The sequence below is a fragment of the Chiloscyllium plagiosum genome, unplaced genomic scaffold (assembly GCF_037043375.1).
Source record: "Chiloscyllium plagiosum isolate Xiang-an unplaced genomic scaffold, Cpla_swu_hap1 HiC_scaffold_30, whole genome shotgun sequence".
Classification (NCBI taxonomy): Eukaryota; Metazoa; Chordata; class Chondrichthyes; order Orectolobiformes; family Hemiscylliidae; genus Chiloscyllium; species Chiloscyllium plagiosum.
In genome coordinates, this window is record NW_028270168.1 from 18,936,979 (window position 1) to 18,952,401 (window position 15,423).

At 45.2% G+C, this 15,423-nt stretch overlaps 1 protein-coding gene across 3 annotated transcripts in view; it reads right to left on the reverse strand.

The window, feature by feature from the left end:
- Nucleotides 1-2,143, reverse strand: part of ubxn11 (UBX domain protein 11) — a 63,740-nt gene extending 61,597 nt beyond the window's left edge. For all 3 annotated transcript variants that reach the window (XM_043717513.2, XM_043717511.2, XM_087976788.1), the window contains exon 1: nt 1,379-2,143. Coding sequence is in view for 2 of the 3 variants with exons in the window: in XM_043717511.2 (XP_043573446.2) it covers nt 1,379-1,452 (74 nt within the window). In the remaining variant the exon portion in view is untranslated. The remainder of the gene's footprint in view (nt 1-1,378) is intronic.
- Between the last annotated feature and the right edge of the window lie 13,280 nt (nt 2,144-15,423).

The window sequence follows — 15,423 nt, forward strand, 5'->3', positions numbered from 1 at the left end:
GCAGTCTAACATGAAGTCCTGATTGAAACAGAGCATCATTTCTGACTCCTGAAAGTCTTAAGGAATTATGCCTAACTAGCCAATGTAACCTATACATATTGCCTTAACATAATAAATTGCCTCTTGTTAACCACGCAAGCAGTTCTTCTGCTTGAGGAAAGGTCTTTCCTCTATCAGAGTCAATTATACACTCAGCATACAACAGAGTAGCAGCATCAAACCTGAACCAGAAGTTGCCAGTGATTGATAACCCAACATCCAATACAATAATGGATCATCTTTGAAATGCAATCATTGTTGTAATGTAGGAAACATGATAGTCAATTCACATACAGCAAGCTCCCACAAGCAATAATTAGGTAACTGACCAAATCACTAGTCATTTTAAATTAATATTGGTGATATATAAATATTGGCCAAGAACCTGCAGAGCTTCCTTTCTCTTCTTTTAATAATGCCAAATGGATTTTGATATCCATCCAAGGGAGCAGACATTGTCTCTGTATAACTTCTCAACTGAAAGTAACACTTCTGACAATGTGGAATTTCTCAGTACCGCATGATAAATTTGTTCCTTATCAATATGGTTGTATTCTGGTTGAACATTGGCTATACGTCAGAGAGCACATAATAATCAGAATATTGGAATTTTTCATCTTTTCCTTCTTGGGATGGCAGAAGTTCAGAGATTTTGTGCATGAACTGTAGAGATTAGCAGACTGCCTGGTAATTTGTGATGAAATCTTACTTTAAATGTTAAACTATCTACATAAGCAGAACAGAGTCATGTCAATTGTATGGGGAATGCAACAACAGTACAAGTAGCATCACTGAATGTTTCTTTACTTTTTTCTGGAATATTGGCCTAGTCAGCAATGGCTTCCCATTCCTAATTGCCCTTGAACAATGTACCTTGCTTTGCTATTTCAGAGAAAAATTAATATAGAATGAGCGGCATTATTGTAGGTCTGGAGTCACATGTAGTCCAGACTGGGAAAGCCAACAGATTTGTTTCCCTTAAGGTCATTAGGGAACAAAATGGCTGTTTGATTGTTAACATGATTATTATCACTAAGGCTAGCTTTTACATGCCAGATTTTTTCATTGAAGTTAAAATTCGCCAACCACCAAGGTGCGATTTTAATCCATATCCTAGAGGATTTGCCTAGGTCTAAGGATTACTGATACTGCACAACGTTACCATCTCCACTTCTTCCCATCTCCAAAATACCCTAAGTCAAGATGGTGCGTGACTTGGGAAGGAATTTGGGGCAGGTTGTGTTTGCATGTGCCCTCTGACCTTGGTAGAGAAATGGCACTTTTATTCATTTATTTGCAGCACAGAATGGACCAGAGCAAGAAGCTAGGTCTCACTTACCGATGATCCTGCAGCTCTGGCAGGAGGACTGATACTTTCCGTAATTTTCCTAGAGATGAGAGTGGGGAGCTCATTATGATTACAAACACCTTGCTCAGATTCCTTAATCACTCTGCCACAGGGCCGAGGATCCTGTCCCAAACTGACCACTGCCCGGGATTCTATCCCGAACTGACCACTGCCAAGGATCCTGTCCCAAACTGACCACTGCCCGGGATTCTGTCTCACACTGACCACTGCCTGGGATCCTGTCCCAAACTGACTACTGCCCGGGATTCTGTGTCACACTGACCACTGCCTGGGATCCTGTCTCACACTGACCACTGCCCGGGATCCTGTCTCACACTGACCACTGCCTGGGATCCTGTCCCAAACTGACTACTGCCCGGGATTCTGTGTCACACTGACTACTGCCCGGGATTCTGTGTCACACTGACCACTGCCTGGGATCCTGCCCCAAACTGACCACTGCCCGGGATCCTGTCTCACACTGACCACTGCCTGGGATCCTGTCCCAAACTGACTACTGCCCGGGATTCTGTGTCACACTGACTACTGCCCGGGATTCTGTGTCACACTGACCACTGCCTGGGATCCTGCCCCAAACTGACCACTGCCCGGGATCCTGTCCCAAACTGACTACTGCCCGGGATTCTGTGTCACACTGACCACTGCCTGATCCTGTCCCCCACTGTTCAGTGACCAGGCTGCACACTCCTCTCCCCCGCTGACCGATGCCACTAGCTCTGCCTCTCAGCGCCCCCGGTGCTCTAGCTTTCAGCAGGTTACGGGGCTTTCGGGGCTGGTCAGTGTCCAGGGCTCCTGCCCAAGCCGCTGCATTGTTTACTGTGTTGCTAGGAAATACAGTAAGCAAATAGCTGATTGGCAATGCTGAGACCAGACCACAAATAAAGGTGAGACATGATTGGACATTAACAAACTTGTTTTTTCAGAGACCAAATATCTTCAATATGTGATCGACCCATAATCAAAGAGCAAAACTTTAATCCAATCACTAAGCGTAGATCTTAAACCAATCAAAAACCAAGCATCCATGTTCAATGACTGATCATCACCTCCATCCAATCACTAACCAGTCACCTCGATTCAATCGCAGACTGGTCACCGCCATCCAATCATAAAACTGTCATATTCGTCCACCAACAAACCATTCACTTTCATCCAATCATAGACCAGTCACCTCCATCCAGTCACAGACTGGTCACATCCGTCCAATCACTGATCAGTCGCTCCCATCCAATCACAAACCAGATCCCTCTCTGTTCGCTGGAGACTGACTTGGGTTAAGGGAAGATGGTCAGGCAGCAACCAAGGAGCAGGAGAATCGACGTTTCGGGCATAAGCCCTTCTTCAGGAATGAGGAAAGTGTGCCCAGCAGGCTAAGATAAAAGGTAGGGAGGAGGGCCCTGGGGGAGGGGTGTTGGAAATGCGATAGGTGGAAGGAGGTCAAGGTGAGGGACACCACCCATGCCCTCCACCTCCTCCATGATTTCCACTTCCCCGGTCCCCAACGCCTTATCTTCACCATGGACATCCAGTCCCTGTACACCTCCATCCCCCATCACGAAGGACTCAAAGCCCTCCGCTTCTTCCTTTCCATCCGTACCAACCAGTACCCTTCCACTGACACCCTCCTTCGACTGACTGAACTGGTCCTCACCCTGAACAACTTCTCTTTCCAATCCTCCCACTTCCTCCAAACCAAAGGAGAAGCCATGGGCACCCGCATGAGCCCCAGCTATGCCTGCCTCTTCGTAGGATATGTGGAACAGTCCATTAGTGGGCGGCACGGTGGCACAGTGGGCGGCACGGTGGCACAGTGGTCAGCACTGCTGCCTCACAGCACCAGAGACCCATGTTCAATTCCCGCCTCCGGCAGACTGTGTTGAGTTTGCGCATTCGCCCCGTGTGGGTTTCACCCGGGTGCTCCGGTTTCCTCCAGTCTTCAGGAATGAGGAAAGTGTGCCCAGCAGGCTAAGATAAAAGGTAGGGAGGAGGGACCTGGGGGAGGGGTGTTGGAAATGCGATAGGTGGAGGCCAGGTTAATTGGCCATGCTAAATTGCCCGTAATGTTAGGTGGTGGGGGATTGGGTCTGATTGGGTTGCACTTCGGAGGGTCGGTGTGGACTTGTTGGGCCGAAGGGCCTGTTTCCACACTGTAAGTAATCTAATCTAATCTTCTGCAGCTACACTGGCACCACCCCCCACCTCTTCCTCCGCTACATCGATGACTGTATCGGCACTGCCTCGTGTTCCCACGATGAAGTTGAACAGTTCATCCACTTTACCAACACCTTCCACCCCGACCTCAAATTCACCTGGACCGTCTCAGACTCCTCCCTCCCCTCCCCTTCCCAGACCTTTCCATTTCTATCTCGGGCGACCAAATCCCGGCACCTTCCCCTGCAACCGCAAGAAATGCAAAACTTGCGCCCACACCTCCCCCCTTCCCTCCAAGGCCCCAACGGATACTTCCATATCCACCACAAATTCACCTGCACCTCCACACACATCATTTATTGCATCCGCTGCACCCGATGTGGCCTCCTCTATATTGGGGAGACAGGCCGCCTACTTGCGGAAAGGTTCAGAGAACACCTCTGGGACACCCGGACCAACCAACCCAACCACCCCGTGGCTCAACACTTCAACTCCCCCTCCCACTCCACCAAGGACATGCAGGTCCTTGGACTCCTCCATCGCCAGACCATAGCAACACGACGGTTGGAGGAAGAGTGCCTCATCTCCCACCTAGGAACCCTCCAACCACAAGGGATGAACTCAGATTTCTCCAGTTTCCTCATTTCCCCTCCCCCCACCTTGTCTCAGTCAAATCCCTCGAACTCAGCACCGCCTTCCTAACCTGCAATCTTCTTCCTGACCTCTCCGCCCCCATCCCACTCCGGCCTATCACCCTCACCTTGACCTCCTTCCACCTATCGCATTTCCAATGCCCCTCCCCCAAGTCCCTCCTCCCTACCTTTTATCTTAGCCTGCTGGGCACACTTTCCTCATTCCTGAAGAAGGGCTTATGCCCGAAACGTCGATTCTCCTGTTCCTTGGATGCTGCCTGACCTGCGCTTTTCCAGCAACACGTTTTCAGCTCTGATCTCCAGCATCTGCAGTCCTCACTTTCTCCTTAAGGGAAGATGGTCCTGGGTGTTGGCGGACAGTCATCTCAGATGCAGGACATCTTTGCAGGAGGTCCTCAGGGTAGTGACCTAAGACTATAAAATATAGGAGTCGAGAACGTGGTGCTGGAAAAGCACTGCAGGTCAGGCAGCATCAGAGGAGGAGGAGAGTCGATGTTTCGGGCAAAAGCCCTTCATCAGCCCTTTTGCCTGAAATGTACCTGCTGTACTTTTCCAGCACTACACTCTCAACTCTACTCTGCAGTCCCTACTTTTGCCTATAAAATATAGGATCCTATGAAGTCACTCAACTCCCCTGCCTTCTCCCTATAAACTCCTGATACTCTTATTAGTTGAGAATCTATCTGTCTTAGTATACTCAATGACTTGACGTACGCTACACTCTGAAATAATTTGTCACGACCCTCGGCCCACCCATCTTCAGCTGTTCCATTCACTTCCATTATGAGAACTGAAGTGAGTACGTTCGCTGATGGTTGCAGCATGTTCAGTATCATCATCGATGCCTTGCATAATGAAGCAGACCATATCTAGGCTTGGGCTGGAAAGTGGCAAATTATATTCATTGCCGCAAAAGTGTTAGGCAATGACCATCTGCAATAAGAGATAATCTTGAAATAATTGCCCTTGATATTCAGTGATGTCACCATCTCTGAATCCCTCACTATCAACATCCTGTGGTTTTCCACTGATGAGACACTCAACTAGGCTTGCCATACAAATACAGTAACAAGACCAGGTCACAGGCTCGGCATCCTCCAAAAAGCAACTCACCTCCTGATTCCAGAAAGCTTGTTCATCTTCCTCAAGGCACAACTCAGGAGTGTGATGAATACCCCTCATTTGCTTGGATGAATGCAGCTCCAACAACACTCAAAAAGCTTGACACTATACAGGACAAAGAAACTTGCTTACTTGGCACCATATCTACATATGTCCGCTCCGTATAACACTGATGCTGGGTAGACGCAGTATGTACCATCTACAAGATGAATTGCAAAAATTTACCAAAGCTTGTTAGCACCTTTCAAACCCACAACCACTTCTATCTATAAGGACAAGGGCAGCAGGTACATGGGAACACTACCACATGCAAATTTCCCTCCAAGCCCCTCAGCATCCTGACTTGGAAATATATCACCATTCCATCACTGACACTGGGTAAAAATCCTGGAGTTCCTCACGGACTGCATTGTGGAACTACCTTCTGCACATGGACTGCAATGGTCTAAGAAGGCACCACTTTCTCAATGGGAACTCGTAACTGAATAAATGCTGGCCTATGATGAGTATCTTGTCTGCATGGCTGACAAGATTCCATAAACAAGTCCTCTACTCTGAGATCCACAATGGTAAGCAATCATTAAGAGTGTAGAGGAAATGCTACAAGGACACTCTGAATGCCCCCCTAAACAAATGCAAAGTCCTCACTGACACATGGGAGTCGCTTCCCTTAGAACACTCAATCTGGAGAAGAAGAATCGTGAAAGAGCCAACAACTTTGTCACCGAGTGGAGTGCATGGAGGTCAAGTGCAAGCAACAGAAAGAGTGCAAAGAATCCAGGGCTTCCCACCGCTCCACCTCATCACACAGTTTCCATCACTTTACTGATAATCAAGAAGGGATTAAAAAATTGGTTGGATTTCTCCTGGTTTTATTTACTGCGCAACCATGGACATTTTCCACATTGTCAGGTAAATTCCAATATGGTAGCTATATTGGCATAGCTTGGCTAAAGATATGGAAAGTTCAGGAGTTCAAATCTAGGGTGCTATTACAATCATAGAGGTGTACAGCACAGACTCTTCGATCTGACTCATCCATGCCAACCAGATATCCTAAATTAATCTAGTCCCATTTGCCAGCATTTGGCCCTTATCCATTTAAACCCTTCCTATTCATATACCCATCCTGATGCTTTTTAAATGCTGTAATTGTACCAGCCTCCACCACTTTCTCTGGCAGCTCATTCCATACACACATCACCCTCTGCATGAAAAGGTTGCCCCCTAGATCCCTTTTAAATTTTTCTCCTCTCACCTTAAACCTATACCCTTGACTAATCATCCTAATCATGCCCCTCATGATTTTATAAACTTCTGTAAGGTCATCCCTCAGCCTCTGATCCTGCAGGGAAAATAGGTCCCAGCCACTCAGCCTCTCCCTATGGCTCAACCCTCCAATTCAGGCAACATCCTCATAAATCTTTTCTGAACCCTTTCAAGTTTCACAACATCTTTTCTTATAGCAGGGGGACCAGAAATGAATGCAGTATTCCAAAGGTTTGCAGAAATGTTATTGGTGCCTGTAGCCTTTACGGTTTCTGATGCCTCCAGCTGTTACTTGATTCACCCAAGATCCTTAGACAGATTCCAAACCCACAACTACTTCCATCTAGAAGGACAAGGGCAGCAGATCTTTGGGAATAACATCACTTACTAGTTCTTCTCCAAGCCACTCCCCATCCTGATTTTGGAAACACATTGCCATTCCTTCACTAATGCTGGGTGAAAATCCTGGAAATGTCTCTCAATGGGCATTGTGGTTCAACCTAAAGCAAGTAGACTGCAGTGGTTCAAGAAGGCAGCTCACTACTGCCACTTAAGAGCAACTAAGGACAGTTCATAAATGCTGGCCAGCCAACAACTCCCATATACCATGATCAAATAAAAAAAGTCACATGGAGTAAATCAAATTGGCATCAGTGATGCCTGACGACCTCTAGGGGAGGTTAAAATGGACCATGCACACAGCATTTTTGGCTGAAGATTGTTACAAGTGTTTGAGGTTTGTATTTTGCACTAACGTCCTGAGCTATCCTATTGTATATGGATAGAGATATTTGTGGAGCCTCCCTCTCCACGGAGTTGCTTGATTGTCCAAAACCATTCATGACTGAATGTGGCAAGACTGCAACACTCATATCTGATCCATGGTTATAGAATCACTTAGCTCTGTCTATCACTTGTTGTTAATGCTGTTTGGTAAACAAATAGTCCCATTTTATAGGTTTAATAGATTAATGCTTCATTTTTAAGTAAATACTTGGTGCTGCCCTGGCATGCCCTCCTGCACTCTTCATTTAACCAGGGTCAATCCCCTGGCTTGTTTGTAATGGCAGGGTGGGGGATACAGAACAATTAAGGATGGACTAATAAATGTTGGTCCAGCCAATGACCGCCACATCCCATGTATGCATACAGAAGATCAGCTACATGTAAGAATCAAATTTAGAATCTATCACTTAGAATTGATGTCATACCCACAACAGCCACAGGAATTAAACGATTGCTTTGTCAGTTGATACATGAGAAGAACAATGAATGATATTTCAAATTAACAAAAAATAATTTCTGGAAGAAATTTTATTTATATGAGCAGAGCTTTCAGGGATATGTGTGTCAAAAGGGCAGGAACGTCCATTCCATATTACCGTAAATCAAACAAATTTTCCAAATGAATATCTAGCACCTTTTACTCACATCCTCAAGTGTAGGTCGTTGAAACAAAATTTTCCTGTGACCATGTTATACTTATGATTATGGATAAGGTGTTGTCATCATCAGCAAAGATTATATTCAAAAAGTAATAAAAATGATGTTGCAAAACTGCCATCTGTCTAAATTCTCCAAGATGCAGATCATGCTTCAAGTTAGAGAGTCATAGAGATTTACAGCACAGAAACAGACTGTTGGGTCCAACTTGTCTATGCCAAGCAGATACCCTAAATTAATCTAGTCTCATTTGCCAACACTTGACCCATATCCCTCCAAACCCTTCCTATTCATATACCCATCAAGATGCCTTTTAAATGTTGTAATTGTGCCAGCCTCCACTACTTCCTCTGGAAGCACATTCCATACACACACCACTCTTTGCGTGAACAAGTTGTCCCTTAGGTCTCATTCTCACCCTAAACCTATGCCCAAGACTCCCCCCACCCCAGGGAAAATACCTTGTCTATTTATCCGATCCATGTCCCTCATGATTTTATAAAACTTTATAAAGTCACCCTCAATCCCCCATGCTGCAGGGAAAACAGCCCCAGCCTACTCACACTTTGCCTCTAGCTCAAACCCACCAATCCTGGCAACATCCTTGTAAATCTGTTCTGAACAGAGAGCATAAAGTTGGTGCATGTCTGGCATATATCTACCTCAACTGCACATTTGACAAAAAGTCAGAGTCACACCCCACAATTGGAATCTGGTTACCTTAGTATCCAAAATGTGCAGTGATCCCAGGTATTACAAAGATATGACACCTAATGGTACAAGAAGAACAGATTGCACCTAAATTGGAAGGGGACTAATATACTGGCAGGGAGATTGGGAGATTTGCTAGAGCTGCTCAGGAAGATTTAAACTAGAAGGGGAGGGGGGTGGTGGCGGAGAGATCATGAGGAAAAAAATTAATCTGACACTGGGACAGTTGAGAACAGAAGCGAGTCAGTCAGGACAGGCAGGGGCAAAGCAGAGAACAAGATAGGACTGATAAATTAAACTGCATTTATTTCAATGCAAGACGCCTAACAGGGAAGGCAGATGAACTCATGACATGGTTGGGAACATGGGACTGGGATATCATAGCAATTACAGAAACTTGGCTCAGGGATGGAAAGGACTGGTAGCTGAATGTTCCAGGATACAAATTCTACAGGATGGACAAAAAGGGAGGCAAGAGAGGAGGGGAATTGGCATTTTTGATAAGAGATAATATTACAGCTGTGCTGAGGGAGGATATTCCCGGACATACATCCAGGGAAGTTATTTGGGTGGTACTGAGAAATAAGAAAGGGATGATCACCTTATTAGGATTGTATTATAGACCCCTAATAGTCAGAGGAAATTGAGAAACAAATTTGTAAGAATATCTCAGTTATCTGTAAGAATAATAGGGTAGTTATGGTAGGGGATTTTAACTTTCCAAACAGAGACTGGGACTGCCATAGTGTTAAAGGTTTAGATGGAGAGGAATTTGTTAAGTGTGTACAAGACAAATTGCTGATTCAGTATGTGGATGTACCTACTAGAGAAGGTGCAAACCTTGACCTACTCTTGGGAAATAAGGCAGGGCAGGTGACTGAGGTGTCAGTGGGGGAGTACCTTGGGGCCAGCGACTATAATTCTATTAGTTTTAAAATAGTGATGGAAAAGGATAGACAAGATCTAAAAGTTGAAGTTCTAAAGTGGAGAAAGGCCAATTTTGACAGTATTAGACAGGAACTTTAGAAAGCTGGTTGGAGGCAGATGTTCGCAGGTAAAGGGATGGCTGGAAAATGGGAAGCCTTCAGAAATGAGATAATAAGAATCCTGAGAAAGGATATTCCTGTCAGGGTGAAAGGAAAGGCTAGTGGGTATAGAGAATGCTCGATGACAAAAGAAATTGAGGCTTTGATTAACGATAAGAAGGAAGCATATGTCAGGTATAGACAGGATATATCGAGTGAATCCTTAGACTATATAGGCAGTAGGAGTATACTTAAGAGAGAAATCAGGAGGGCAAAAAGAGGACATGAGATAGCTTTGGCAAATAGAGTTAAGGAGAATCCAAAGGGTTTTTATAAATACATTAAGGATAAAAGGGTAATAGGGAGAGAATAGGGCACCTCAAAGATCAGCAAGGCAGTCTTTGTGTGGAGCTGCAGGAGATGGGGGAGATACTAAACGAGCATTTTGCATCAGTATTTACTGTGGAAAAAGACATGGAATGTAGGGAAATAGATGGTGACATCTTGAAAAATGTCCATATTACAGAAGAGGAAGTGCTGGATGTCTTGAAATGCATAGAAGTGGGTAAATCCCAAGGACCTGATCAGGTGTACCCTAGAACTCTGTGGAAAGCTAGGGAAGTGATTGCTGGGTCTCTTACTGAGATATTTGTATCATTGATAGTCAGAGGCAAGGTGCAGGAAGACTGGAGGTTGACTAATGTGGTGCCACTGCTTACAAAAGGAGCTAAGGTAAAGTGAGGGAACGACAGACCAGTGAGCCTGACATTGGTGGTGGGCAAGTTGTTGGAGGGAATCCTGAGGGATATTATTCACATGCATTTGGAAAGGCAAGGATTAATTTGGGATAGTCAACATGGGAAATCATGTTTCACAAACTTGATTAAGTTTTTGATGAAGTAACAAAGAGGATTGAAGAGAGCAGAGCAGTAGATGTGATCTATATGGACTTCAGTAAGGTGTTCGACAAGGTTCCCCATGGGAGACTGGTTAGCAAGTTAGATCTCATGGAATACAGGGAGAACTAGCCATTTGGATACAGAACTGGCACAAAGGTAGAAGACAGAGGGTGGTGGTGGAGGGTTGTTTTTCAGACTGGAGGCCTGTGATCGGTGGAGTGCCACAAGGATTGGTGCTACATCCACTACTTTTCGTCATTTATATAAATGATTTGTATGCGAGCATAAGAGGTATAGTTAGTAAGTTTGCAGATTACACCAAAATCAGAGGTGTAATGGACAGCGAAGAAGGTTACCTCAGATTACAACAGGATCTTGATCAGATGGGCCAATGGGCTGAGAAGTGGCAAATGGAGTTTAATTTAGATAAATGTGAGGTGCTGCATTTTGGGAAAGCAAATCTTAGCAGGTCTGATACTCTTGATGGTAAGGTCCTCGGGAGTGTTGCTGAACAAAGAGACCTTGGAATACAGGTTCATTGCTCTTTAAAAGTGGAGTCGCAAGTAGATAGGATAGTGAAGAAGGCGTTTGGTATGTTTTCCTTTATTGGTCAGAGTATTGAGTACAGGAGTTGGGAGGTCATTTTGCAGCTGTACAGGACATTACTTAGGCCACTGTTGGAATATTGTGTGCAATTCTGGTCTCCTTCCTATCGGAAAGATGTTGTGAAATGTGAAAGGGTTCAGAAAAGATTTACAAGGATTAGAGTGTAGGTTTGCTCGTTGAGGTGTAGGTTTGATATCCAGACGTTTCATTACCTGGCCAGGTAACATCATCCAAGTGAAGCGAAGCTGTTGCCTCCTGCCTTCTATTTATATGTTTGTCCTGGATGGGGTTCCTGGGGTTTGTGGTGATGTCAGTTCCTGTTCATTTTCTGAGGGGTTGATAGATGGTATCTAGATCTATGTGTTTGTTTATGGTGTTGTGGTTGGAATGCCAGGCCTCTAGGAATTCTCTGGCATATCTTTGCTTAGCCTGTCCCAGGATAGATGTGTTGTCCCAGTCGAAATGGTGGTTTTTTTCATCCGTGTGTAGGGCTACGAGGGAGAGAGGGTCATGTCTTTTTGTGGCTTGCTGGTGTTCGTGTATCCTGGTGGCTAACTTTCTTCCTGTTTGTCCTACATAGTGTTTGTGGCAGTCCTTGCATGGAATTTTGTAGACGACGTTGGTTTTGTCCATGGGTTGTACTGTGTCTTTTAAGTTTGTTAGTTTTTGTCAGTGTTAGTTAGTGTTAGTCAGAAAACGAACAGGAAATGACATCACCACAAGCCCCAGGAACCCCATTCAGGACAAACATATAAATAGAAAGCAAGAGACAACAGCTTCGCTTCACTTGGAGGTCACCACTGATGATGTTACCTAGCCAGGTAATGAAACATCTGGATATCAAATCTACAGCTCAGCGAGCAAACCTATACCCTAAACCTCAACCTGAGCTACAAACCATCACAAACCTTGCATTTACTCGGATGTTGCCAGGGTTGGAGGATTTGAGCTATAGGGAGAGGCTGAACAGGCTGGGGCTGCTTTCCCTGGAGCATCAGAGGCTGAGGGGTGACCTTCTAGAGGTTTACAAAATCATGAGGGGCATGGATAGGATAAATAGACAAAGTCTTCTTCCTGGGGTGGGGGAGTCCAGAACTAGTGGGCATAGGTTTAGGGTGAGAGGGGAAAGATATAAAAGAGACCTAAGGGGCAACTTTTTCACACAGTGGGTGGTACATGTATGGAATGAGCTGCCAGAGGATGTGGTGGAGGCTAGTGCAATTGCAACATTTAAAAGGCATTTGAATGGGTGTATGAATAGGAAGGGTAGGTGGGACTATATTGGGTTGGGATATCTGGTTAGCATGGACAAGTTGGACTGAAGGGTCTGTTTCCATGCTGTACATCTCTGTGACTATGACTCTATTATAGAGCAATGCTGAAGATATATAGAAGTCAGCCAAGGGAAATGCACAATATGCCAGTGGTGCATGGCAAATAAGAAAGACCACACCCAGAAAACCTCAATGTGACAGAACACAAGGACAACAATCAACACACTAAAGGCACATTTATATCCAAAGATGAAGTCAAAACTTTCAGTGTTGAAGGTGCAGGGTGAGGTCTTAACAAAATCTGGAAGAGTTGTAAAATAGTAAATGGACTCTTAGACTTCTCTACTCATAAATTTTATTGTCATTATCTCTGTATAAAAAATATTGCTACTACTCAATGTTAATGAGCTTTCATTTGTCACATTCATATCTTTGGGAAAAAGAAAGGAAGTTTATTATCTCTTGAAGAAGCTCAAGATGCAGATAAGCATAGATATCACATGACCAGAGCATTGGTAGCATTTTAGTCACAGGTGGCGGCTATATATTATTCTGTGTTGTCTTCTTTAGTTTAGCTGTAAAGAAGCCCATCAGATAGCTTCCCATAAACAATATCTATGGTAATCATTTGTGTAGATGGTAGAAGACGATCATTACATTTCCACTATGTCACAGATTGCTTGATAAGGACCTGCCATGTGCCATGGTTTTCACAAGTTTCTTCCACATACTGATGGTTGTGGATAGCTTCACTGAGAAACAAACATAACAAGTTTACCAATTAAGGTATTATGTTTAGAATTTCTCTTTCGAATCCTCCCACTTCCTCCAGACGAATGAGGTAGCCATGGGCACCCACATGGGCCCCAACTATGCCTGTCTATTTGTCGGCTACCGGAACAGTCCATCTTCTGTAGTTACACCGGCACCAGTCCCACCTTTTCTTCTCTTATATTGATGACTGCATCAGCACCACACAAGGTGGTTGAGCAGTTCATCAATTTCACCAACACATTCCACCCCAACCTTAAATTCACATGGACCATCTCTGACACCTCTGTCTTCTTCCTGGACCTCTCCATCTCCATCAATGACGACCAACTCAACACCAACATTTTTTTACAAAGTCACTGACTCCCACAGCTACCTGGATTACACCTCCTCCCATCCCACCTCCTGCAAAAATGCTATCCTGTATTCCCAATTCCTCTCCCTCTGCCATATCTATTCCCAGGATGACCAGTTCCACCACAGAACACACCAGATGGCTTCCTTCTTTAAAGACCATAATTTCCTCTCCCACATGGTTGAAGATGCCCTCCAATGCATCTCATCCACGTCCCGCCCCTCCACCCTCAAACCCCACCCCTCCAACCGCAACAAGGACAGAAGCCCTCTGGTCCTCACCTTCCACCCCACCAACCTCCACATAAACCACATCATCCGCTGACATTTCCGCCACCTACAAATGGACCCCACCACCAAGGATATATTTCCCTCCCCACCCCTATCCAATTTCCACAAAGATCATTCTCTCCGTGACTACCTGGTCAGGTCCCCACGCCCAAGAACCCACCCTCCCCTCATGGCATCTTCCCCTGCCACTGCAGGAATTGCGGCCACACCTCTCCCCTCACCACCATCCAAGGCCCCAAAGGAGCCTTCCACATCCATCAAGGCTTCACCAGCCCATCTACAAATGTCATTTATTGTATCTGTAGCTCCCAATGCTGTCTCCTTTACATTGGGGAGAGTGGTACCTTATCGCAGAGCACTTCAGGGAACATCTCCGGGACACACGCACCAATCAACCCCACCACCCCATGGCCGAACATTTCAACTCCCCCTCCCACTCTGCCAAGGATGTGCAGGTCCTGGGCCTCCTCCACTGTCACTCCCTCAACATCTGACGCCTGGAAGAAGAACGCCTCATCTTCTGCCTCGGAACCCTTCAACTCCAGGGCATCAATGTGGACTTCACCAGTTTCCTCATTTCCCCCCCAGTTCCAAACTTCCAGATCAGCACCGCCCTCATGATCTGTCCCACCTTCCTTCCCATCTATCCGCTCCACCCTCCTCTCTGACCTATCACCTTTACTCCAACCTCCATCCACCTATTGCACGCTCAACTACCTTCTGCCCAGCCCCACCCTCTCCCATTTATCTCTCCTCCCCCAAGGCTTCCAGCCTCATTCCTGATGAAGGGCTCCTGCCTGAAATGTCAATTTTCCTGCTCCTCAGATGCTGCCTGACCTGCTGTGCTTTTCCAGCACCACTCTAATCTTGCTTCTAATCTCCAGCATCTGCAGTCCTCACTTTTGCCTAGTTCCAAGATTTGACCTAGCTATGATATGGGAATCGTGATATATTTCCAAATCAGGATTGTGCATTTCATGGAGGGGAGTGATTGTGTTTGCAAAAGCCTTGGGAGGTTGTGGATTTGGGAGGCGCTGTTGAAATAGCCATGGCGGGCTGTTACAGTGCACCTTGCAATACATACGCATTGCGGCTATCGTACACCATTAGTGAAAACTGTGACTCAATCTAGAAATATAATTATAGGAAGACTCCATTCAGCCCTCTAACCTATTCCAGCAGCGAATTAGATCACATTTAATCTGTACTGTGACACCATCTACCCAGTGTGCTTCCATACATTTTTTTGGCATTGATATAAAGATGTTTTGAAATTTTCAATTAATCCTTACTTCAAAACCCCCTTTGTGCTCTGAGGTGGGTGTAAAGGAGAATGACAGATAAAAGCATAGTTGTTGTTATTGTAAAGTGAGATTTCTAGAAAGGAATCAATATTTGAGGTCACAATTACATTTAGCTCAGCAGACTGCTAGAAAGTAATACAAA